At 33.4% G+C, this 26,597-nt stretch overlaps 2 protein-coding genes across 12 annotated transcripts; one reads left to right on the forward strand and one right to left on the reverse strand.

Annotated features, from left to right (window-relative positions):
• Positions 1 to 15,288: 15,288 nt before the first annotated feature.
• Positions 15,289 to 15,947, reverse strand: LOC110883023 (protein GLUTAMINE DUMPER 2). Its single transcript, XM_022130889.2, has one exon. It carries the CDS (start codon positions 15,855 to 15,857, stop codon positions 15,399 to 15,401), a length of 459 nt encoding a protein of 152 aa, XP_021986581.1. The 5' UTR covers positions 15,858 to 15,947; the 3' UTR covers positions 15,289 to 15,398.
• A 5,156-nt stretch (positions 15,948 to 21,103) lies between these two features.
• LOC110886118 (F-box-like/WD repeat-containing protein TBL1XR1) lies at positions 21,104 to 25,878 on the forward strand. 11 transcript variants are annotated; one of them, XR_004869817.1, is made up of 11 exons: positions 21,104 to 21,316; positions 21,393 to 21,541; positions 21,646 to 21,716; positions 21,854 to 21,894; positions 22,078 to 22,125; positions 23,514 to 23,629; positions 23,746 to 23,826; positions 23,940 to 24,210; positions 24,298 to 24,484; positions 24,971 to 25,089; positions 25,280 to 25,878. XR_004869817.1 is itself a non-coding variant. In XM_035978716.1 (4 exons), the coding sequence occupies exons 2-4, from the start codon at positions 24,340 to 24,342 to the stop codon at positions 25,295 to 25,297; spliced, it is 282 nt and encodes a 93-aa protein (XP_035834609.1). In that variant the 5' UTR covers positions 23,854 to 24,210; positions 24,298 to 24,339; the 3' UTR covers positions 25,298 to 25,877. The 11 variants fall into 11 exon arrangements, 1 of the variants encoding a protein (XP_035834609.1); XR_004869815.1 differs by having other exon boundaries at positions 21,107 to 21,316; positions 21,384 to 21,541; positions 23,746 to 23,798; positions 25,280 to 25,877; XR_004869809.1 differs by having other exon boundaries at positions 21,107 to 21,316; positions 21,384 to 21,541; positions 23,501 to 23,629; positions 25,280 to 25,876.
• Positions 25,879 to 26,597: the final 719 nt, after the last annotated feature.

Consider the following 26,597-nt stretch of genomic DNA (forward strand, 5'->3'; position numbering starts at 1 on the left):
AAAGGGGGGGTGTGATAAAGCCCCCAGGCTGACATGGCTCCTACATGACGCTTAGATGGACTGATAAAGCCCTTAGGGGGCTCCAACCACACCCTCTAGCCTGACTATTGAACACATGCAAATGAAAACAAATTATCGTCTTTAAGACATTTCCCAAAAACAAACTTTATAACCTTCTACCAAAAACTATCCGATAGCGTACAGCAGGAAGCAAACCAATTCTAAGGGTGTAAGGGGTGCTCACCTAAGAGGTGAGTCCCCTCTCTTACGTCAAACCAATCCTCGTGTGCCACGTCAACTCCCCTCTTAAACTCCCCTAACACCCTAAATTGATGGCGGCACTTCCCTCTTAGGTGACTTGGTTTTTTATTAAAAAAAAAAAAGAAAAAAAAAGAAAACTTCTCATTGGTCCACTCATCCTCTCTCCTCCCCCTCTCTTCGGTGAATCCCCACCCATTTCACTCCCCTAAACCACTCACCTAAGGATGGCGGCGGTATTCCCCTTAGGTGAATGGGGTCACCGAATGGACTCCCCGCGTACACCCCGTGCACCCTAAAGCTACAACAACAAAGAAAAAGGTATCTAACATAATGGATGTCGGTATAACCTGGAATGGACATGAAACAATAGCAACGTCTCCTAGGCCCTAGCTTGAAATTGACGAGTATAATTAAACGAAAAGCAAACCAGCTTGAACCTGTGTTAAGTTATTAAGACTATTAGGTAGCGTTCGTTTCATGGAATGGAATGGAATGGAATTATGAAGTTTTTCTTTGTAAAATTGATCTTGGTTGAGGGAGGGAGGAATTTGAAATCCCATGAATTTCTTTAATCAATGAAATTTGTGACTATTTCAACATTCCTTAGAAATCCTTCAATCTAATGAAGGAATGGAATGGAATGTTGAAATAGTCACAAATTTCATTGATTAAAGAAATTCATGGGATTTCAAATTCCTCCCTCCCCCAACCAAGATCAATTTTACAAAGAAAAACTTCCTAATTCCATTCCATTCCATTCCATGAAACGAACGCTACCTTAAATTGTTGTTGGATAGATTTTTTTTATCATCAAAATAACAAAATTTTACTAGAAACATTAGCAAGAAGCTGATGAAGCACCCTGAAAAAACAATACCAAAAAAAATCTAATGATTTAACCTACACATAATAAATAACTATTAGATTGCGTCATGTGCATAGGCGAACCTACATTAGAGAGATGGGGTCGACAGCCCCCATGGTTTTTTTTGTTTTTGTTTTGTGTATTTACGATTTAATCCCAACCAACCCCCAAGAAATATTAACACCGATACCTATGTAAATATTGACACCGAGCCTCGAGAAAAATTAATTTAAGATTTTAAAAATTCACAAATATAAACCTACTATAAACTTATTAACATCTGTGTATGAGAGAGTTATAAACTAATTATTTAATTGCACCAACACCCATTATCCAGATAATTTTTATATACCCAATAATCTTTTTAAAAAATTAAGCTGATTATAGCTTTATTAGTTCAATAAACTTTTAACCCAATACCTTTTATTAACGCTTAAACAATCAACTTAATAAACAATTATTAATATCTACATTTATCATACTATATAAAGAAACTTTTGTGAGCAACCAAATAATTTAACTTTAGTTTGAACACGTTTAAAAAATATATAATATATTTGGTACAAGTCTTAATACATAAAGAACTTGTCATTTAGTATTTTGTACAATATGTGATATTAACGAAACATGCATAGAACATTATGTTTAATGGCATAATATTTTACTAAAAGAAATTCAACAAATATAATTTTTTTATTATCTATATATTAATTAACAAAATGGGAATGTGAGGTAGTTTTACTATTTAACTTTATACATATTTTTAAACACATGGTACATTTGGTAATGCATGAGTTTTTGTTTTTAATAATTAAAGTGGGTGATCACAATTTAAAAGAAGCTTATCTATATATTAATTAACAAAATGGGAATGTGAGGTAGTTTTACTATTTAACTTTATACATATTTTTAAACACATGGTACATTTGGTAATGCATGAGTTTTTGTTTTTAATAATTAAAGTGGGTGATCACAATTTAAAAGAAGCTTACCATTTTTAAATAATTTTTTAGAATATATTTCATTCTTTACCTTAGATGTTTATGTTATGTAATTTTCAAAAATTCTTGTATTGATTAATTTATCATGCTCGTGTGAATCAATATTTTTACATCTATTTTTTCCGAATACATTTCATTCTTTACCTTAGATGTTTATGTTATGTAATTTTCAAAAATTCTTGTATTGATTAATTTATCATGCTCGTGTGAATTAATATTTTTACATCTATTTTTTCCGGTTTAATGGTCACGTTGTAACGTAAAGGTCCTAAGTCGAGTTAGTTATTCTTTTCTGTGGTTTACATTTTGGTATTTTTTTTTGCGAATTAACACACAGTAATGCGTATGCGTATTTCAACGATTTTACGTCTATTTTTGTTTGATTAACGGTCCCGGCGTAACGCGCGTCTTTTAGTTTTCATATATAAGACAAAATTTGGTATTTCTCAACTAATTGAATTTAATATTTAATTTCGAGTTAGTTATTCTTTTCTGTGGTTTACGTTTTGGTCTTTTTTTGTGAATAAACACACAGTAATGCGTATGCGTATTTCAATGATTTTACGTCTATTTTTGTTTGATTAACGGTCCCGATGTAACGCGCGTCTTTTAGTTTTCATATATAACACAAATTTTAATATTTCTCAACTAATTGAATTTAATATTTTAATTTTTAATTTCTTTGATTCATTTTTGTTTTATTAATTAGCTTAATTTAATATTTTCATTTTAAATTTCTTTTACTCATTTTTCTTTTAATAATACATTTGATATTTACTCATACGTTTTTACGTATTGAATGTACACCCATCATTTCCGCTTCCAGTGATTGTTTGAGGAAGTATCCACTGGGAAATGAACAATCTGTTCTAGGAAAACCATTTGGTTTTACCCTCATGGTTTCCTATTTATCAATCCATCATTTCCGCTTCCAGTATTGTTTGAGGAAGTATCCATTGGGAAATGAACAATTTGTTCTAGGAAAACCATTTGGTTTTACCCTCATGTTTCCTATTTATCAATCCATCATTCCCACTTCCGATATTATTTGAGGAAGTATCCATCGGGGAATGAGCTCCATAGGTATTAAAACCCATTCCCACTTCTTGCATTATTTGAGGAAGTATCCACTGGGGAATGATAGAGTTATACTTTACATGGAAATCCTAGTTAAGTCCTTTTATGCATAATAGTTAGAACCCTGGATTCCATGCAAGACGATTGTTGATTTATCAGAATTAACACTAATTGCCTTAGTATAACATAATGCCATACAAAACCATTTTTTATGCACTTGACAACACCCTTCCAATTCATAAGCTCTAAAGGTAGAATACCATGAGATACTTAGTATATCATTACTCACAATTTGAATCCCTAAATTCCAGTACCAAATGATTCTCTGCATCTTTGGAATCTAAAGCTATGCACACCTTTCAATCATTCCAACCTTACTCTACAGTCTCCTACGAATAAAATTTCGGGACGAAATTCCCTAAAGGATGCGAGACTGTAACCCCCGCGAAAATTTCGAGCCTTCAAAAACTTTTCTATTTCTTTCGAAAGTATTTCATTAACCGATATTTATACATAATGAATTTAACTAACGTACATTCCAAGGCAAAGATATAAGTTACACATACCCTAAATACCCTTCATATAGCTTAAGTAACAAGTTAGAGTGGTTAAAAATGTCAAAAACTGATAATACAAGTCCAAAGGCCAAAACTGTCAAAAATGAGAATTCTACTGCCAGGGGTCCATACGGACCGTAAGACCTAAAGCCATACAGGCCGTATAGGGTCCCCAGAAGAAGAAAAAAAGTTGCTTGTTCACCAAGCATTGCCACATTCCTTCCTTTTGTTGACAGCTAGCTCATTCCTTGCCACTTCTAACCTGGTCTTCACACATGTTAGGACACTAATATATTTCATTGAACTCCCTAGGACACTTGGCACACTCTTATCACTTTTGATCAACTATAAATACCCCTTTAAACCTTCATTTTCATTCACACTATTCTTATTTACTTCTCAAATTCTTGGAGCTTGCTCTAGCCATTTAGAGCCTCCTTTTCAGAGTTCAAGTTTTCATTCTAAACACAAGTAAGTGTTTCTCCTAGTCTATTTCATTTCTTTTGGCTAGTTATGAGTCAAAAGTCAAGCAAATTGACTTTTGCTTTGACTTTCGGTTCTGATCTTTTTGGTCAAGTCAAAGTTTAAATTGAACTTTGTTACGTGATTGTAATAATGAAGGTGTTAATCCTTCGCGATTACACTCTGATCATCACGTTTAGTAGACGAAATGACGAGTCAAACTTTTACGAAATAAAAGTAAAAAATGCATAAAATTGCATCTTACGACGAAAGAGTTTTTGGGTATTAAAACTTAATGTTTTGACACCAAATCAATTTTATAACATTATTAGACATGTTTTAACATGTCTAGCTCATCATTTCTAGTTTAGTGCTTATTTCTTAGTCGAAAGTCGAGCGGTTTGACTTCCGCTTTGACTTTCAAATCTGACCCGTTTGATCAACATTAGGATCGGACAAAGCCCATTTATATGACCATAGTAATATAGGAATAACCCTCTGAGGTTATACCTTATGGTCATATCGTTTGGTTAGTCAAATGGCGAGTCAACTTTTGATATTTTTAAAAGGTCAAAAATACCCTTTTGCGTAAAATAGTTTTAAACCTATATGAGTACTATTTTTGACATCTAAAATGATCATACAAATTTAATAAACATGTTTTGACATATCGGACTCGTCATAGGACTCATTCGACCATCCGGACCCGTAGTTACGCTTCCGACCCGTTAAAGTGGCGTAAACCACTTTAACAAGTCGTAACGGGTCAAAACGCCTTTAGACACCTTCTAATCAGAATGTAAGGTATTATGAACTATATTACACGAGATCCTTCACTCATTTGGTTAATAAATCTCATTCTATCCGTTCTTCCGTTTAAGTCACGATACACACTAACCTACTAAGTATCCAAATTATTAGGAAACACTTGAATCACTTGTGTTTGCTAAACACGAATAAGCAAGTCATCCACAATCCAAGTGAGTACATAGTTTCCCCACTTTTCCATTTGCAAACTATTTTGGGGTGATTCATATGTGCTAACCATTTTCTCCATTAACATGTATGACATATGTGTTTACTAAGTGCTCTTTGTGTATATAACTTATGTTTTGGAGAAACAAATTACAAATCCCAAATCCATGTAGGATCTTCCTATATCAATAGTTAGATCCTTAATGGATACCCAAAGTACTATTTTAAATCCTTGATTGGATTTCTAAGAGTACTTCTTTAAGTTCTTGGTCAATTTCTTTTCTATGTGTTTATGTGTTATGTAATGTTATAATATAGAATTTAGAGTGATTTAGATAACGAAACCAGTGCAATACGATAAGAGCATGGTGGATACGCCGCTGGTACTTCCTATATATAAGTGCTCTTATTGTATTACTAATCATAGCGTTATCCAAATCACTTGATGATTCTATGTTTTGGTGACAGAGTAAAAATCCCAAATCCTTGTAGGATCTCCCTATATAAATAGCTAGATCCTTAAAGGATACACTAAGTACTATTTTAAATCCTTGATTGGATTTTTAAGAGTACTTCTAAGTTCTTGGTCGAATTCTATGCTAAGTGTTTATATGCAATCTAGTTGGTGAAACAAAATACAATTGGTTATGTGTTGTGTGGTGTTATAACATGGAATCTCGAGTGATCTAGGAAAACGAGGCGAGCATAACACGATAAGTGCATGGTGGATACGCTGCTGGTACTTCCTATATATAAGTGCTCTTATCGCATTACCCATCGCAGCGTTATCCAAAATCACTTGATGATTCTGTGTTATAATGAGACGAAGTACAAGCGAAACAAAGAACAATGTACAATTTTTATTAACAAAAAAATTACTTGGTATTAAACATAAATATTTTGTCACAAGTTTTATTATCAAAACAATGTATTGCAATACTAAACTTTTTGCCATACGTGTAACATCCCGAAATTTATAAAGCTTAAAATCAGAATAATAAAATATTAAATAAGCAAGAACAAGCTAACTAGGAATCCATAACCCAGTTAGTTACTAGTCTTGAGATGACAAAAAACAAGGTTAAAACATCTAAGTTAACAGTAAAATAAAACTTAGGGGATTGAATTGTCAATTATGAACCTTGAAAGATTAAAAGAGATAATTAACACCAAACACACACTTAGTGTGTGTGTCTGGTCGATCTCAAACACAGGGGGCGAACCAGACTTCTCCATCAAACCCTAAATCCCACAAAAACTCACAAATTGGAAGCCTAAATCAAGTCCAAATCGAAAATTGAATACATATTAGTGATCACCTCGACGAAGGGATCGTAAGGTATGTGAAATTCTGATATTTGGTTCCACTTCAAATTTTAGATGAACTCATGAGTTTTGAAATTGAGCATGCATGATTGTTGTATTGATGAAATTAGAAGCGAATTGATGTCTAGAGATAAACCCTAGATGATTTCTTGTTAAAATCTAGCATTATACTTGTGGGGTTTATAATCACCATTGTAGGTGATTAGTGAGTTTGTAGAAACTAGATAAACACTAGGATTATGGTTCTTATTCTAGTGAAATCTGAATTCATGTGGTAAATTCTGAAATATTGATGTTAAAGTTTAGTATAGATTTGCTAAATTGAAGTTGATTTAGATGGAAACAAGAAGTCATGAATTTTGTATTGGTTATGTAAAAATCCGACCCGCTAGGTGTTTGTTAAAACGCCTAAGTGAGGATTAAAATGTTAATAATCGGACAAAAACGCAGATTCTGATATCATAATGAATTATGATAAGTGATTGTTAAAAAGGGTTCTAAATTGGTTGTGAATGGAACTCTTTAGTTAAAGAATCCGGATCGTCAAGCGGACAAGCCGGAGGTGATACACGGTTGAAGGGTGTGCTCTAAAGGTACGCGACTTATGGTTTCGTTACATTATGTTTAATTGTTAGTTTTAGCTTGTTATATTGAAATTTGTCAAAACAAGGAAACCCGTTAAGTCACGGAAGTGACAAAGTGCCATAGACAAATAAAACGGGTTAAATCATGTATTAGAAATAGAGTTTGGAATGTTTCGAAATGGTGGTCTCCATTCGGCATCCAAACGGGTCAAAACAAGTTGAATTGTAAATGTCGAAGCCAATGACCATCACATGTTGATTGGTTATAAACAAAGCGTAAGCCGTGTAGCGGACACGCTTAACTCATTGTAAAAAAATGATGAATGAGCCATTGATATGGGAATTAAAGTTTGAAATTTATGCTTGTTAAAATAGTGTTAAAAAGCTTGTTTAAATCCTTGAAACAAGCATGACGATTATTGTTTAAGCAACCCTCGGGAGGGAAGTGAAACGTCATAGTCGGAAAACCCAGGATTGGGTAAATGAGTCGTAGATATGAGATGACAATAAAACAAGTTGTTGAACTTGTAAACAAACGGGTCAAAATAAAGCAAACGTAAACCGGGTAACGGGAGCGTAAACTATATGAATAATGGATCCGGGTAATGGATGATAGCTTAGACATGTTAAAAAACGAACCCCAAGCGATTAAAATGAGTTTGGATAGGTTTGGATGTAAATTGGGTGAAAATAAACGTGCAGAGTTGACACGGCCGGGTGAACTTTTGACACGACCGAGTGAAGGGGCTGTGAAAAATACATGTTTAGCTGACACGGCCGGGTGAAGGGGCTGAAAACAAAAAAATATAATTTCTTGTGTTTAATTATTTTGTTCAAATGCTTTGATTTCTAATCATTTAAATGAAATTGTATGATAGGTAAAGATGCACTTTAGACCTCGGAGGATGATCAAGCCATGTCAAGAACCGAACACACCAAACAAAGCTTCCGCATTTTGTCTATTTTGTTTTAGTCACATGTAAACACTTGAAATTATGTTTTGAAAGTTTATCTAGTAGGATGTAGACTTGAATGTTATGATCAAGTATGATCTTAAAACTAAAAAGATTTTTGTAAACTCAGAATTTTTGCACTAAATGCATGTTATATTTTATTAATTATGTCCTTTAAAGATGGGTGTTACAATACGTTGGCTACAAAAATCTATTTTCATTCGACAACTCGTGTAGTTGGACAATGTATTGCAATGCCAAACATTTTGCCATAAATTTGGCCAACAAAACCTATGTCACTTACCAACTTTATTGTTGACCCTTTATTTTCACATATGTTTCAGGTAGGTATTGACATTTCAAGTGTGCTACATATAGGAACACATTCGGGCATTAGATTGCTTCTAAATCTAAAAGCAATTACTTGTATTCTTTGTGTTGTAAAACAATATTATTAATATAATTAAACTTTTAGTACCATGTGTTGTGAGCAATTTGTAACGTGACTCCCCGACAATTCCGTCGTGCGTTGTTTTTACGCGGTCGGGGTGTTACAAACTTAAATCAATAACTCATGTTACATCGTTAAACCCAATACAAAATCCCAGGCAGAGAACCAAGATTGAACCTGCTATTTGACTCGTAAACACAATATTAAACCCGTCACTATCAACACTTTGTTTCAGGCTATCTTGACACCTACGAAATCCCCTCAAGCTTCGACTTTTAATGCTGAAAGGACAACTTTAATTTGGGGTTTGGTCCAGCGCCACTGTTCCGACTCATCGGTTCATTTAAGATCTGTAACAGTGTTTCAAGCTCTAGATCTGTCAAAGTGTTTGAGACAGAGATAGACCAATTGAGGGATAGGCGAAACAATCAAGACACAAAGAGATATAGATCCAGTGATTGCAGCTGGAGGAGCGATCTTTATGAACTGGATTGTGGTGCCGACATGTCGGAATCTTTGGGGTAAAAAATCAAACTTGAAAGGATGTTACGACATGGTGATGGTGATCCCATTAAAACTAAATTACCATCGTTGGTATACAATCGACATCATGTGGAGGAATCAATCCTTACAAGCTAGATGGTGATGTGATTGATTGCAATGGCGGTTGTTAGGTGTTGTCGGTGGTAGCAGTCTCAAGAACTAGCTAGAGGAGATGAGAGAGGGTAAGGTTGTGATGTGGGTGGGGTTAATTGGGGCCCACCTGAATTACTAAATCATTAAATATTTTTTGTTTTAGTGTTTTAATTATTATTTTCTATAGCAAGGGCAATATAGTCATTTCACACCAACTTAAACTGAAAAAACTAATGGTCATCCATTCAGGGTAATATACGAGTAATAAGTGAGCAAAACATAGGGAACATACATGTAATTTTAAAAAATTGAGAACTAAAGGTGAAAAATTAGGAAACCACAAGGACCATCCGGGTAATTTACTCTATAACTAAAAGACCATTGAATCTCATTAAATAATATAGTTATTATAATAATAATAATTTGTAATTGATCTTAGCTCTTAATTCAATTAATCAACGCTTAAGATCTATTCTTATTGTTTTTAGATTAAATAAGGTTTGTATAAGATGTTAACTCATATATATACACGTGTATTCAAGTAGGGATTTGAAGCATGGATGGATACGTGATTTGGACTTTAACGCATATTTATATTCAAAATTGGATTGACCCATCACAAAACACGGGTGAAAACCACTAGTTTTATTAAAATCTCAGGTTAAAATGAAGGCTTACAAATTTGAGGATAAAAGTATGAAACAAGGTTAGACCTTCAAGGTTAAATTATATATGCCTTTTAGAATTTAAATGATATATTATAATATGTTTTTTAGTATTTGATTTTGATCGTTATTAAACAAACCCGTGTATTCACACGGGTCTTACAACTAGTTATATATTAAAGGAGTAATGGATTGTCCGATTTTAATCTAAACTTTTGTGGTTAAAATTTGACTATTCACTAACAAACATATTTAATTAACTAGAGTTATGTGCCGCCTCCGTTGCGGGGCGCTAAATCGAGTATTTCTTAGTTTAATAACATGTACGCCTTTATGTCGGTTAGTTATTTATACATGCTACCTATAACACGATATCAAAAAAGATACATTAAGTTAACCAATTAAAGAAAAATAGTACCGTAGTTATGATAAGAAAAATTAACTAAAACGATGACAAACGTGTAATTTAGAGTTGGGGGCAAAACAACAATTTGTCAGAACCAATTAACGAGTGCTAGGTAGCTTGTTTGGCATGAATAAAAACAAAATTGAGTCAACAAAATAAAATAAAACACTACCATGGTTTTGCCAAAGAAAAAAAAACGATGGCAAGATTGCAATTTTTAGCGGAGGTAAAATCGTAATTTTAAAATGGAGGTAAAATAATATTTTGAACTGAGGGCAAAACCATTTTTTTATTTTGAAATGGGGGCAAAATCGTAATATTTTAGCTGCGTGCAAAATCGTAATTTTTAGCTGGGGGCAAAATCGTAATTTTAAATTGGGAACCAAATCATAATTTGGCAGGACTCTAGGACTCTAGCTGAGGGCAAAACCATAATTTTATTTTGAACTGGGGACAAAATTGTATTTTTAACTGGAGGCAAAATTGTAAATTTAAGCAGAGGGCAAAAGCAAAATTTTATTTTGAATCAAGGGCGAAATCGTAATTTTACACTTGAGATAAAATTATAATTTGGCATCATCTATAAATATCTATAAATAACTATTATATGAAAAAAAAAAAAAACAAACAAAAGTCAAAAGTGGCCGCCACTTTTGGCCAACCACTTAAGAAAACTATTCCCCAATGACGTCATCAACTTGGAAATGTATGTTTGTAAATACGTTCTTTTTATTTATAAAGCGTTATATGACTTATAAATTGAATATTAATTAATAATTTCCTAAATAACTGATAATCAAATTCCAAAAAAAAAAAAGTCTACAAAGGAGTTAAAAAGATAAACAAACTAAATTGGTAACGTTTAACGTTTATGATTTGAAATACTATAGAAGTGAATCTGCTATTTAAAAAAAATCAAATTTGTAAAACGTGCATACCACGTAAATTATCTGTGTAATTAACTCTATGGCGTTTCAGCTAAACACGTTACATTTGGAATTTTAAGTTAAAGTATACTTTTTATTTTTGTTTTTTAATAAATTGAAGGAATGATGAGGAAAAGATGGCACAAATGATAATTATATATAAAGTAAAGTGTTAGTTGGTTGTATGATGTGTAAATGTTGGAGTTACTTCAATTGTCCTTGCCGTGTACGTCGAATTTGTGGACATAGGTGACGAACCACGGTGGGTCACCCATGCACAAAACTTGTCTTTCTTTGGCCAAACTAGCAAAATTTTCTAAAGTAGAAAAAAAAAAACATAAATTATGATCAGCTTAAATTAATATCAAAGTTTATCAACAATGTTAATTATAAAACAATGACAACTACTTAGCTTGGATGTCGTTAGCCACACTGAATTATTGAAATCCTTTTTGGAGTTTAATATATACTTTCTGAAATTTTGATGATTAAAACTAACTAAAATTACGTTGGTCATTCTTTTAACTTTTTAAGTGAAGATTTTTATTACTTGTTTTTTTAATTACATTAGTATAGTGGTTGTTGGATTATATTTTAACTTTTAAGTTATATCAAAATCTTCTTGAGGTTGAATTATGGACGTGTGAATCAGTGGCGGATTTAGTAATTTTTGCCAAGGGGTTCACTTTTTTAAGTGTTTCAAAATCATATGTCCGAACATAAAAAAATACCGGTCAGTTCGACGGTTCGGGTCGTGTAAGGTTCATCACATAATAAAAATACGATATAATAATGAAAAAAAAAACATCGTCATGATAAATTTAAAAAACACGTAACATAAATAAGATGGTCTTTACGGATTAAAAAAAAACATACCTACAATTGTTCCCTTCAAGGTTTCATCTTTTGAAAAAGTTGCATTACACTTATTGAAACTTGTTGTAAGAACTCTCTTTCAATATATAGCAAATGCATCAAATTAAATTTCATTATAAACTTACATCAAATTAAACTTCATTACAAACTACATCAAACTTGATGTTTTAATTAATCAATCACAATAATAATAGTTATATAATGTACAACAGATTAAGTGGTTAAACCTAGATCTAATTTGTTTTTTGAATTAAAAAAACTGCACATAATCATGGAAAACGGAGTAGAGCATACTGAGCATACTCGAACTCGTGACCTTAAGTTAACAAGCGCGCAGACTTACCAGTGGACTAGCTAAATCATTTGTGTATAAGGTTCCCCTACAAAATATTAAGAGGTTCCTTCAGAATTTTGTTTGTTACTTAACACTATAAATTACGAATCGAACGGGTTCCTGGGAACCCCCTAACTAAGAGTAGATCCGCCCCTGGTGTGAATGTGTGATGTTTTAAATTGTTGATTATTAACACCATCTTTATCTCTACTATCTTTACGTACAGCTTGTCCATATCTATGTCGGTATGTCTCAGGGGCGGATATATATAGGACCAAGGGGTAGCCTCCGCTACCGCTTGGTCGGAAAATTTTTGACGTTTTTAGTGTAAATTTTAAAAAAAAATTGACGTTTTTTCGATTTCGTTACCGCCTATTTATAAAACGTTCCCGCTTGGTCGAAATCCTAGATCCGCCACTGGTATGTCTGACCTCTTCTCATGAACGACTCCTCTCTTCTTCCTCTCCCTCTCACAATCGCCACCCTTACTCGTTCTTTTAGACGGGTTTCACTCTCCCTCTCTTCTCGTCACGTTGGATTCAACTGTCTTCTACGTCAGCCACATATCTCTTCCAGAAACATGCGTTGGTTATGATGGTACCGCAAGTCACTTTTCTTATTTCTCTAAGGGTACAGCTTGTCGTGCTTGCTTAGGGTACAACCCATATATATTTTTTATATTTATTCCTTATATTTCTAGTAACTTGTATTAAAAAAATTTTTAAATAAATGCTATAATTCAAAATAAATTATTTAAGAAACGCATTTCTATTAAAAATAAAGCAAACAAGTGAATTTAAAAAAAAAATAGTCCTATTAAAAAAGCTAAAAAATATATATATTTTGAAAAAAAGATATATATTTTTTATTAATAAGTAAACAAAATATATAAACTAAAGAAAGCGACTTTAAAAAAAGATTAAAACCGCAAGAAGATTAACTTAACAAAAATAAGAAATAAAATATGAACTTTAGTTTTTCTGAAATTATATTGCAAAAAAATCTGTTTTATAGAATTTTTATTTAAAGAAAGGTAACAAGTTTTAATTTAATAATTAATAAATATTATCTGTATTATAAATGTTAAAATGGGTTAGAAAGATAAAATATACGTATAACACAATGTGCAAGTATGATGAAAGGAGAAAGAGGATGATGATGTACCCATAAAGATGACACAAAATAATATAATGAAAGATGGTTACAACAAATGATCTAAAATATTACATAACATTCTTTTTTTCTCTCTTCATTTTTCATTTAATATATAATTTAGTGTTTTCTAATTTGTAGTATTTATCTCAAATTCGAACATATAGTTTTATTCTACTTTTTGTTGTTATGATATAAACTTTGTCAGGAGGTCTTGGAAGTTATTTTTCATAAAAGAAAGTCCACTCTTGGGAACTTGAGTTTATATATAAAGCAAAGCAAATCATATCAGATACATATTTCTTTTAACGTGTGAGTTAAAATAAATTTTTTATTCTCCCAAATACTTATTAACGCAATATCATACTTGTATCAGAGGTTATAAATTATAAATATACACACCACACACATGTATCACATGAGTGCGTTCTTACATATACATTTTTTCACGAATAACTTAAGATGATTTTTAGCTGTCATGCAAAAGATTAACGTATAATATGATATCAATGTGAGACATTATACGCATGATTCATTTCACATGAAAAGGGCCACTTTTGGACCCATAACAATTTCTTACAATCATACACAAAAGCAGTCTGGTGAACTTAGTTGTTTTCAATATAATGTAATGTAATTGACATGGGAAAAAATATATCGATAAATTTGCAAATAAGATGGTGTTGGGATTGTTTATTTAACTCTAAAAGTACAAAACCGATTCACTACCCTAAATATAGGGTCGGTTCCGGTCCATAGGTCCAAGTCGGGTTTCACCATGAAAAGAACCGAGAACCGACCCGACCCGATTTTTTATATGAAAAATTGGAACCGATCGAAATACCTAGGTACTTGGGTTTGGGTCGGGTTGGGTATATTTTCAGTTCGGTTCTCGGTTATTTTCGGTCCGGATCTAAACTTGCTCACCCCTAAAAATAAGTTTTTAAAAATGTGTTTGAATTTACTATTAGACTAAAGGGTATGGAGAGGATGGGCTTGGAGGGGATGAGCCGCCACGTAGGCGTCACGTAGGAGTGGCTTGGAGAGGATGGACCTAGGAGGGTGGGGGATGAACCCCTTTGTGTATATATATGTATGTATGTATAGGTATATGTGAGAGAAGGAAGAAGGAGAGAGGACCGGCTACCCCGGCTGTGGGGTGCCGGTTGTGCCGAGCCGAGCCCCAGGGGCGGTGTGGGGGACCGACGCCGGTCCTAGACGGGCCTCAGCCGGCCCCCATACCTTCTAGTCTTATAGTGGAAAAAGTAAAATAACAAAACGAATAAGGTAAGTTTCTATGTTTGTTGCTATTTTAAAGGGTTAGGTTAATTGGCAATTTTATATTAAATCCAAATGCCATTTAAAAAACAAGGTTTTATGGCTTTGAAAAACAACTTTTTACTTTTTTTTATAAAAAGCGAAAATAAAATACACTATTAGCAATGTTAAGCACTTTTTTAACTTGAATAACTCATTCCAAACTCAATCTTAATGATTTAATTTACCCAAGCTGTGGACTTTAACTTTCCATAAGTAAACAACAAACTCGAGATGCATGACCTTCAGAAATTTTACTTATATAAAATCCACAAAAAAATATATATATCTATTAGTAATAAGTAATTTAATCATAAGGCATATCAACAATCATTTTGTTTCATTTACGGTTTTTTTTTGTAGTTTGTATAAAAAACGCTTATTTTTATTCAATATGTAAAATTCTATTTTCTTTTGCATTTTACATAATGATTCATTTTTAGCTTAATAAAAAAATAATTGTATGTAAAAACAAATAAACAAAATATGTTAAAAGATGGATATTACATTATCAAAAAAGCTTTGCTAATTTTGGACTTAGGAGCATACATCACGACACAGTTTATTAATTATATCAAACCGTCATGTTTTCATCCCTTCCACCATTTTCTACCTCAGACGAAGACGAACCACTTTCCGTCAACCCCGTTAGACTGCTCCGCCAGCTGCTACTACCGAACGACGTCGTTCTACTCGAACTTGGTGTAGCCAAAAACGTAGGTTTATTTTCTCCAGCCATAATTACCAAACACTTTTCTTGTATATCACACAACTCCAGCCGGTTATTATTATTATTGTGATTTTCAGAAGGTAAGTTACCATCAGCGTTTACGCTTCCGGACTCGACGTCCCCTTCGTTATGATCCAAGTAGCCGGAGAGCTTCCAGTAGGAGCATGCAAGAACCATGAGAGCAAAACATACGAGACCCATCATGGCTGCAAGGCCGCCGAAGAGGTATGGTATCGGCGAGTGCCATGGTGACGGTTGAGGAGCCACCGCTGGCGATGGAGATATTGAAGAAACTGCAGCCATCAAGTTTGGTAAGTGTAACTAGGTCTAAGATGAAATGGACCATAAGGATGAGTTATATATGTATAGATTAAGGCTATATTGTTTTATAGTGGGAGTTTGGAAATACAAATTGACAGTCAACTTTTATCCAAATGAAACATTAAAATTATGAAAGCACTATTGCTATTTATAATCATTAAAGTGGTGAACTTTATGTCACACAAAATAAGTAATAGGCCACTAGATGGATTTTATAAGTGGATTTCAAGGATCTGTGGTTATGAAAAAAAAAACAATATTTTATATATATTTTCTATATATTTTCTTATATATTTTCTTATATATTTTTTACGAACTACCATGAATAGTAATTTTAATTTTAAAATAATATATAACTTTTTAATATTTTATTATATCAATAGATTATTAATACACTATAAAAAAGCAACATAACTATGCATATATGAGTTGTAATATTAGCTATGGGAGTTTTTCAAAAAAAAATGGAAGTTTTCATTTTTAACCCTAAAGTTTTAATGTTTGACAATTTAAGTATAAACTTTTAATCTTTGTTTTTTTTTTAACCCTAAAGTTTTAATCTTTGACAATTACCCTAAAGTTTTATTCTTTGACAATTTAAGTTTAAAATTTTTAATCTTTGTTTCATTTTTAACCCTAAAGATTTAATCTTTGACAATTTAAGTTTAAAGTTTTAATATATGGTAATTTAACCCCTTTGATTAATTTGATTTTTTACTTCTAATTCAAAAGTTTTCATCTTTTGCGATTTAACCACTTTGATTTTTTTACTTATGTGTTGTAATCTTGGCTTTGGGGGTTTTTCAAAGAAAAAATGATTATGCATATGGTTGTTGTAACCTTGGCTTTAAGGGTTTTTCAAAAAAAAAAAAATTGATTTTTTTACTTTTCACCTAAAAGTGTTTCAAAAATTACCTTTAACCCAAAACTATTTGTTTTTTTTACTTTTAACACAAAACTTTTTATCTTTTGCAATCTATCTTCACAATTTTTTTACTTTCAACTTTGGTCCTTTATAGTTTTCATTTTCCGCAAATTTTTCGCTTTATGCTTCGTTCAAAATTTTGTGACTTAACACATCGCAACGTGCGTCTTTGGTTTAGCGTTTTTACGTTTCATTCTAAATTTTGCGAGTTAACACGACGCAACGTGCGTGTGTGGGTGAACGTTTTTACATCGTCTATTTTTTCCCGTTTGACAGGTTCAACATAACGTGCGCGTCCTAAATCGACTTAGTTATAACTAAAGAATCCCCGCCGCATTGCGGCGGGTCGTAATTCTAGTTTTATATAATTACTTTTAACTTTTAACATATTTTCAGTTTTCCCTTTTATTATTATATTTACTTTTAGCTTTTAACGTATTTTCATTTTTCCTTTTTTAAAACCATATTTCCTTTATCATTTATTTTTGTTTTATAATTCTTTTCTACTTTTTTAATTCATCTTTACTTTCTCAATTAGTTTGATATTTCTTTAATAACTTATGTTCGTTATTTTTTTAAGCTTTAGTACGTAGTTTTGTTTAATTTTTACCCTCGATCAATATAAGTTTTATTAAAAACGAATTTATATTCCAAAAAAAGTATTTATTTGGTATCGTAATATGGTACGACGATATCATCTGAACCAATTCTAATGGTTAGGCTTTCTAAACAACATGCTACATTTTCAAATAACGTTATTATTTGCTCCGTTTCGCGGCAACGCGCGACGTAAAAAAAACCTAGTTTAAGTTAAATTTATTTTTCTAAATTCAGTTGTTAATTTTAACCTTAAATACATTAATTAAATTCTGATCCAATGTCACACGTTCCCCTCAGCCAATCTCAAACATTTTCAAAGTTATGTTTTCTTTCATGATTCTTCTACTCGAGCAATTCATTTTTTCGAGTTTAAATTCTTTTGATGTGATCAAAATGTTATTTATTTTTATTCTCATTTATGATATACATGTTTGTGAGTATTTGATATTATTAGATAATATTTATTCATCTTTTAAATAATATTAAGCTACGTTTATCTATGATAAACGTAACGCATGACTTGATAAGTAAAATATACACATGATTGTCTTAGAGGCTTTACAAGAAGCTCGATAAAGACATAAACTCATGGGCGTCATTGATAAGTGGTTTGTTAATCGTATATTATATTGTTTAGAAATGAACTTTAACTTTCAAATGCTTAGAGAATTATTATATTGTTTAGAAATAAACTTAAACCAATACTAAAAAAAAAAGGGATTCAAGATCAAGTAATCACGATTTAAAGCTTAGAACCATTTAGCAAACAATTAAGAATCAGCATAGCAAAGTTTTGATTGAAATCCAAGCAACAAATCAACATCCAAATCTCTATTTGTGATGAAAATGGAGTTTCTGGGTAAAACTTGGGTTTTCTTCATAAAAGTTAAGTTGGATTCTACGTGCTATTAAGCCTAAAAACCTCAGATCTTGCTTCATAGAAGTTAAAAAAAATTTGGACGTAAAAAGTTGAGGTTTTGGGTTACAAACTATGTGAACTGGATGAACCTCCATGTTTGCGACAGTAAACCTTCATTTTGCGACACTTTCTATGACAATTGGGGATCAGCGGGGAAGGTGACATTGATCCTAAGGTATTCCAATGATTGGTATCACGTGGCCAAAGACACTCTGGAGTGTCGCATGAGCGTCATAGACAGTCACTGTGACACTCCCTTCAACACTCCTAACGACAACCTTGACTAGTACCAGCTCAAGTTAGGCAACTGTGCCGCGACACTGTTAGCAAATTGATTGTTAAGTGATGAGTTCTCATGTGTTAACCTTGATACAAATCCTGGGACATTCGTTCTAGCTTAGAAATTCTAACATGAAGTAGTTTACAACAGACAAGTGAGTTTCTAGACTCCTCTTACTTTATTGTTTCGGGGCGGTGTGCATACTTACAATGTTTTCAAAGTATATAGATGGTGTTTTTGTTAAAATGTGATAGACTACGAAATGGTTTTGTTAAGCAAAGAAATTGTTTTAAAGTGATTTAAAGTAAAGAAATGTAAAGTAATATAGTACACAGTTGCACGGGATGAGCAGTTGCCCTCGAGGCCGTTGTGATGGTCGATTACCTCCGGGCCATTATTTATTGTAGTAGTGGTAGTAGTGCATTTGTTTCTTGCCAGTGGTTGATCAACTATATAGAGTATATTGTGCATACTATAGTTACAACACAGAGTTGCAGTCACGTTATAGTAATGTGTTTATTTTGTAATGAACAATTGTATGTGCTTATTTCAGTAACTAAAATTAGTAATTGATAATCTATGGGCTCAATTGACCACACCTTTGATATAGGAAACTTTATAAAAAAGTAATCAAGTTTTCTTATTGTTCTAATGAGGTCACTTGTAAAAATTTTTATTCCAATCATGTCACTCAAATTTACCTTGTTGTTCCAATCCTAATATTTTACCTAAATAGCATGTAACCAATCCCAGATGACATTTCTCTTATTTTCTTTTTTAATTGATGACATGACTTAAAATGCCAACCTGAATTAAAAAATTGTAAAATTTTTAAATAATTGTGAAATTAAAAAAAATTGGGAAAAAATTTAAAACTAGAAAGAAATTTCTAAAACTGCAAAAAAAAAAAAAAAAGAGTAAACTGCAGTTTGCATTTCTGAGGTAAGTGAGTGTCCACTTGAGTCCTTGTTTTGCAAATTTCTTTTCCCGAGTCCCCATCTTTTAGAAAGCGCTACATGTTGAGTCCCCCATGCAAACGTCCGTCCATTAAACCGTTTGTTTGAAGTGAAATGTCCAATTTACGCCTGTTTAAATTCTTTTTGTAACGCCCCAAAACCCGAACGCTTAATTAACTAGTATGATTTCTTGTGACGTGTCATGAAATAAATAAGTAAGACTAGTTAACTTAGTTAGGGTTATTTGTTAACTAAAATAAATAAGTTATGACCAAGTAAAAATAAGGAAGCAATCTTGAGGGACCGTGGGTGTATATTATTAAAAGATGATATAACTAGTTAGTGAGGGGATGAGACATTTCAAAGGAGGAAGAAGAACCCCATTCAAGTTTGTAGAAATTCAACAAATTGGAGGGATTTTGGCTTGATAATCAAGTGCATGGACTGAGATTTAGCATCATCTAGCCCTTACAAACATGGGGTAAATTTTCATTTGGTGATTTTGCAAGAAATGAGTATGTGATCAACCTTTGATTTCGTGTGCTTGGGATTATGTATGGTTGCACCTTAAGGTTATTAACCAATTTGTCTTGAGAATGAGAATGTAAGTGCAGGTATGTTAAGTTGGACTCTCAAAGGATGAACATCGAAATTCAAAGGTTCGGTCGGATGGAACAATATTTGTGGAAAGAATGCGATGTGGTCATTTGGCCCTGTTAAATCATTAATTGCATATTATACACGTATTGTAAGAAGTCACATACGTTACTAATGAAATCGGTGTATTGTGACTGCAGGTCATACAGGTCTTCCATGTAAGGTGCAGAACAACCAAAGATCGAGTCAAAGCAAGGACTGTACAGGAGCGGGTCACGTGGTCTTATAAACACATGCCATTTTAAACATAGCAAGTGAAAGTATAAGAATGTAATGCTCATAAATGAGTTGTTTAAATAGCTTCCAAGTATCGTAGAATGTTTATAAAGTATGAAATTTTACGGTTCGTATTTCCGCTGCATGTTTTTCTGTTAAACAAATTCTAGGATGTTACATTTTCCCCTCATTCTGAAGTCCTAACTTGTTCCCTTTCTTCTCAGAACGATTGAATCAACTGGTGATTAAACAAATGAAGAGTACTTGAACCAAACACTAAATTACCAATTCGTTCTACAATATTCAATTTTCCACTCCTTAAAGAACAATGTAGCAAAAGTCAACTGCTACTTCTTCAAAAAAACCCATCACAGAGGATCGAGGAATCGGACATCATTTGCTCATGTGGTGTCGATACTTGCTATCGCATTTCACAGACTGATGCTAATCCAAACCGACGATTCTTATGTTGTGTAAGTGTTTGTTTAGGTGAAAGATTGTTAATTGATGTGCAATTTTGTTAATTTTAAATATGATAGTTAATGGAACATGGTCATTGTAAATACATGGTAACTATATATATTAAAATACAAACCGAATGAACAGTGGCAACCACTATTTATTGGAGGATCTGGGCGGTGATGAGTCATCACCACATAGACACGCGCCCTAATTTACCACCATCATCCATCAAACCACACATATATTACCTAGAGAGAGAAACATTACTGGATTTGAAGTGAGAGAGAACGCAGATGAGAGCCAATGTTTAGCAGCAACACCGATCGTGGTTTAGCAGCCATTGTAACGAGGACGTGGAGAAGAAGGGATTGAAGAAGGGGTTCAAGGGAGATGAAGATGGCGGCCATACGTCTGACATATTTTCCGGTGAGTCTCCCGTATGCCTCTTTTCTCTTCCATGCCTCTCTTTTAACTCAGTTCACTATTTTTGAAGGAGTTTCAGCGGCAGGGACAAGAAGCTAGGGTTCCGGCGAAGATCCGACAAGGTTCTGGTGAGCCAACTATGGTGTAGGTGCTCTGGTGACTGATCTAAAGTGGGATTAAGCTTTGGACAGAATTCTTGCAGTGGTGACGGTAGCGGTTCCACAGGCAGTAATTAAGTTTCATTGCGTACAAATTTAGGGCTAATTTTGATATTTATATATATATTTGATACAAATTCAATTTGGATTTTTTGTTTTTCATCTGTGTTCCAGACTTTGGAAAACCTCCGGTTCTTCGTCTCTTTCATTAATTAACATATGTTATGCCATTGTTTAATTGTTAGGTCAGTGCTTCTGATATTTGTTTGATGTTGGATTTTTTTATTTTGAATTTAGGTTTCGGATACGCTTGCACAAAAGCCTTAGTTTATTTTTTAGCTTATAAATGTTAAAACTAACTTCCAATATTTTTTTATTACAGATAATTTTTAGTTGGAGACATTGCTTTTGAGACATCTGAAGGTATATGGATGCAATTTTTCTATTTATTCAAATGTATTAGAATGTAATGCTTACAATGTTTGGTTTTAGATTTGTTTGGTTGCATTAGTGTTGTCATCAGTAGTGTCGTTCCTTACAAATTTTGAATGTTTTGATGATCTTACATGTTTTGTTTTTCCTCTGTGTTATTGTGTTTCATGATAGTGGATTCTTCAAAAATGAGACCGATGCCGTCACAATCAATACATTCGGGTAAGAACAATGTCAACTCATACTCTTCGTATATATATATATATTTTAATTCACCAAAGTTAAAGGGAATGATTAATATAATGTGATTTAAGTTCATGTGGTAATGATGTTGATCAAGACTGAATATATGATTGTGCATAAAGTACCAATCTGATTATACTTTCGGACGTCAAGTAGAAACCTTTTTGGCTTCGAAATAAAAATTATCTCATGTTGGTTAGAAAATATGCATTTGGACCATTTAAGAAGAGCTAAATATATGTGTTGTTTTGCTGTAAAATACTATGTATACATGCAAATGAATCAAATGATAGTGATTTTTTAGGGATGTTAATCCGTAGTGTTCATGTTTTGACAAGTCCGACCTGACTTGAACACGACATGGACCCGAATATCATGTCATACATGAAAAGTTATTTTTATTGAAAGAAATATGTTAAATCATGCTTATATGTTTTTAATAATTTTGAACTTTTGGATAAAATTACCCAAAATAGTTTTAAGTTATTGTTACATAAACACATTTATAAGACCCCCTGTAGTGGGGCGTGATTTTTGTTTTTTTTTCTCCCATAGCGCCCCGAACACCACGACGGGAAGCGTTATAGGGAAGCGTTTGGTGGGTGGCGCCATGCATGTAGCGGCGCTATGTGTGTTTGGTTTTCAAAAAATAGTTAAGAGTTTTTATAATTAATTAAAAAATTGAAAATTAATAATTAAGTAATGATGGGTAGGGGCTTTATGACTACGGCCTTAAGTGACATAACGCCCCATAAAGCCCCTGTGTGACGTGGCACGACACGTGTCGTATAACGCCCACAAAGGGGCTTTATGACTACGGATGGCCTAACAAGTAAATGAATGGGTCAAATGGGTACCTCAAACACAGCCCGTTTAGTTAAACATGTTTCCAAGTTTGACCCGAACTTGTACAGACTAAACCCAAATCCTTAAGACTATGGGGTGTGGAGGAGCTTGGGTTGGGGGCATTGCTCGACACGTGGCAGATGTGGGCTCCAACAGTCCACACCCAAAAAAGTGGGGTGTGGTAGCGGCGTGGCCAGGCTGGCGTGGGTTACCGTGTGGTTTTTTTTCCTGAAATTGAAAGCTAAAGCCGTTATTTCCTAACCTCCCCCGCCCCACGCCAGGCTCAATCCCCACGCAGGCCACGCCAGCGGGGCAACGCCATGACTAACGCTAGCCTGGCGTGGTCTAGCCAGTGTCGTTTGGCAACCACCGCCCCACCCACGCCCCACACCCCACGGTCTAAAGTAGAGCTCATGTCTTATACAAGATCACGTATTTGTATTTACTGGTATCAGTAAGTTTCTTCAATTATAAATTTCATTTAACAAAATGAATAATGCATATGTAGTGGTATACTATAGGAAGTTGCAATCTTTTTATCTGGAGTAATCACCAGCAAAGAGAGTACTAAAGTATATGCAACCTATGGTAAATGCAGTTGAAAAGTCAGAAATGCTAAAACGTCATGACAAAGAAGGTAAAACCCAACTATGTGTTGAGACCATCAATTTTCTTATCAGAATGATAAGCCAATTTCAACCCTAAGTTAGTTTTGTTGCTGCTATTAAAGATGAAATCGATAATATTGATCAGATACTCATTGTGATGGGATTTACAGTAGAAAGATAGAAAGAATGACAAAGAAGGTAAAACCCAGCTATACACACCTTCAAGGTATCATTTCATTTTTTTATATATTCCGGTTATGTATGTTGGTTCACTTCTGATGTACATCGAGTCAGTTGCAGAATGTATCCATGTATGATTAAAAATTTATGTAAATGAAGGTGTTGGCACCACTGCCAATAGGATGTGCAGTCTTCATGGTGCACTTGGCAACCATTCCGATCACCAACACCAGATTCAACCCAGCCAGAAGCTGCCGGTCGGTGAAGAATGACGCTGGTGACGGGTTAACCGGTGCTACTCGGGGCTGTTGTGGAGCATATATGGGATAGTAGGATTCGAGGCAAAGCGGGTCAAACATGATCAACTCGATCCAAAAGAGCAGTCATCGTGGACAAACTTTGGACAAATTGTTAAGCAGCTACAAGAGAGGTATCAACGCATCTGAAACCATCATCATAGTTAATTAGTTTACATATTGTTTTAGATTATTTTGTGTGAAACTTCACTTAAATCAAGTTTGACTAAAACCGGCTTCAACGATGAGCAAAGAGCTACATTATGGAAAAGATGAAGTTGAGGGAGAGGGGAACAGAATACCGGCCTGGTTCAGTATCCATCGGCAGCCCACAACATGTTAACCAAACCAGGTTGGCAATAGTTGCTGGTCCAACAAGTGGACACGGTCAAATGTTAATAACGTCAGGTATAATACTCTTATTTCTCAAAAGTTGAAAAAACAAAATAAAAATGAATTAAGTGAGAGTACCTAAACCGGCTAATTTGGGCAAAACGGAAAATGTGAATATGGGATCATTTGGATCAACTCAAATTGACAACGGTTAATTTTGTTCACTTCAAACTAGACAACGGGTCAATTTGCGTCTACCCTTCCTAAATTTAAAATATATAAAAATAACATTTTATAGAGGTAGCAATGAGAAGGGTCACGTGCTGCTATTTTTTTTTAACCAATTGTATATTTTCTACATTGAGCTGGTTAGTACATTAACAAAACTTAAGGGCTATATTCTCTTGGAGATGGAACAATGAAAGAAGATCATATTTTAAGTAGCGAAACTGGAGAATGGAAGCAACAATATAAATTTCATACCAGTAATTTATAAATGGGTTTTCCACTTCTTTTATATTAATTATTATACATATGATTTTAACAATGTTGTCATTGCAGCACCTACTCTTGATGTTGATTGGCACAACGTCTCATTTGCAACGTGTTCAATTGATAACATGATTTATGTTTGTAAAGTTGGAGATTATAGACCTGTAAAAGCTTCTGTGCGGCATCGGGTTTGTCTTAGGCTTTTTGTTTGTTATTATATTTTTTATGATAAAAGAAGAAAATAAAGAAAAAACTTCTTTTCATTTTAAAATATTAAATTTGTTCCTGTCTATTTTCTAAGAGGTTTTTGAATGTTACTTTAGGGTTAAGTTTATTGCTCGTGTACCAAAAATGTTAAGTTAGACAAAATATTCGCAGGTGGTTTCATGTTTGTGAGTTAATTGAAGGCATTGACTAGAACGTTTTGCGTTGGGGGACGAGTTAGGAGTCCCAAGAGGAACTTACCATGGCATTGGCTCGCAAGGGCCATGTCAACGTTCTCTTCGCCCCGCTCAAACTGCACCACATTTGAGTGCTTTTAGACTTTTGTCATTATAGCTGCCTTGATTTAGATGAACTAAAGAGTTGAAGAGCTCGACTTTTCAGCTACAATGGACTGGAGATAGCTATAGTGAACTGGAGATAGCTACAGGAGGGTTTACAGAAGATTAATCACAAGTAGGAAAAATGTAGTTTATTAATATGATTGCAAAGAGGAGGGTTCACAGAAGATGAATCACAAGTTAAAGATTAATATGATTGCAAAGAGGAGGGTTTACAAGTAGGAAGGTAGTTTGTTAATATGATTGCAAAGATGCAATGATTAGTATTATGATAGAAACCCGAGTCCAATGTTGGGTCAAAAATAATTCGGGTTATGAGTTGTAATGTAATGATTCGGTTTAGCGCAATTGCGTTATGAGTTTACGTTCATGTTATCACACCAAGAACTGTTCGGTTTCGCACGCTGCACAATTGTGTTATGAGCGTTATGAGTTATAAATTTATGTACATGTTATCATAGTGCGCCGCAACGCGTGCGTTGTATAAAACTAGTTTAATTTAACATGCATACTGTTTAACTAAACATGCTTATTGTTAAATGTAACAAAGTTATTAATTGAACATGTTCACTGTTAGTTACATAAATACTGAAATATGATGCATATTACACAAACATTGTTATAGAAGGGCGGTTATGGATTCCTACGGTGTCACCTATCCCGGATGTGACAAGGTAATCCTTACATTGTTAAGCAACACGGAAAAGAAAGAGAAAACGAACAATGACTAAAGCTAAGGAAATGATAACTTTGAAGATGTTGATATTGATTAGTTGCTTGTTGTGTACATCTTTAAGTAGAGCTTATTAAGGCGTAATGGATCTATTTATATACTATCAATTTGAAACAATTGTGTGCATGTTTGGTTGTAAGTTGTGCTTAAGTGGTTGTACCTTAATCAAATATTGGTTGTAAGTGGTGCTTAAGTGATTGTACCTTAATCAAATAATGGTTTCATTACCTTACCAAATTCAATCTGTTTTGTATGCATGTATGATTGTAAATTGTGCTTAAGTGGTTGTACCCTAATCAAATAATGGTTTCATTATCTTACCATATTCAATAGGTTTGATCCATTCAAAGTTGTGTTCTTTTATTTGTAAATTATTATTATTTATATTAATCTAATTAAT

Source organism: Helianthus annuus, chromosome 10 (assembly GCF_002127325.2).
Source record: "Helianthus annuus cultivar XRQ/B chromosome 10, HanXRQr2.0-SUNRISE, whole genome shotgun sequence".
NCBI classification, from domain to species: Eukaryota; Viridiplantae; Streptophyta; class Magnoliopsida; order Asterales; family Asteraceae; genus Helianthus; species Helianthus annuus.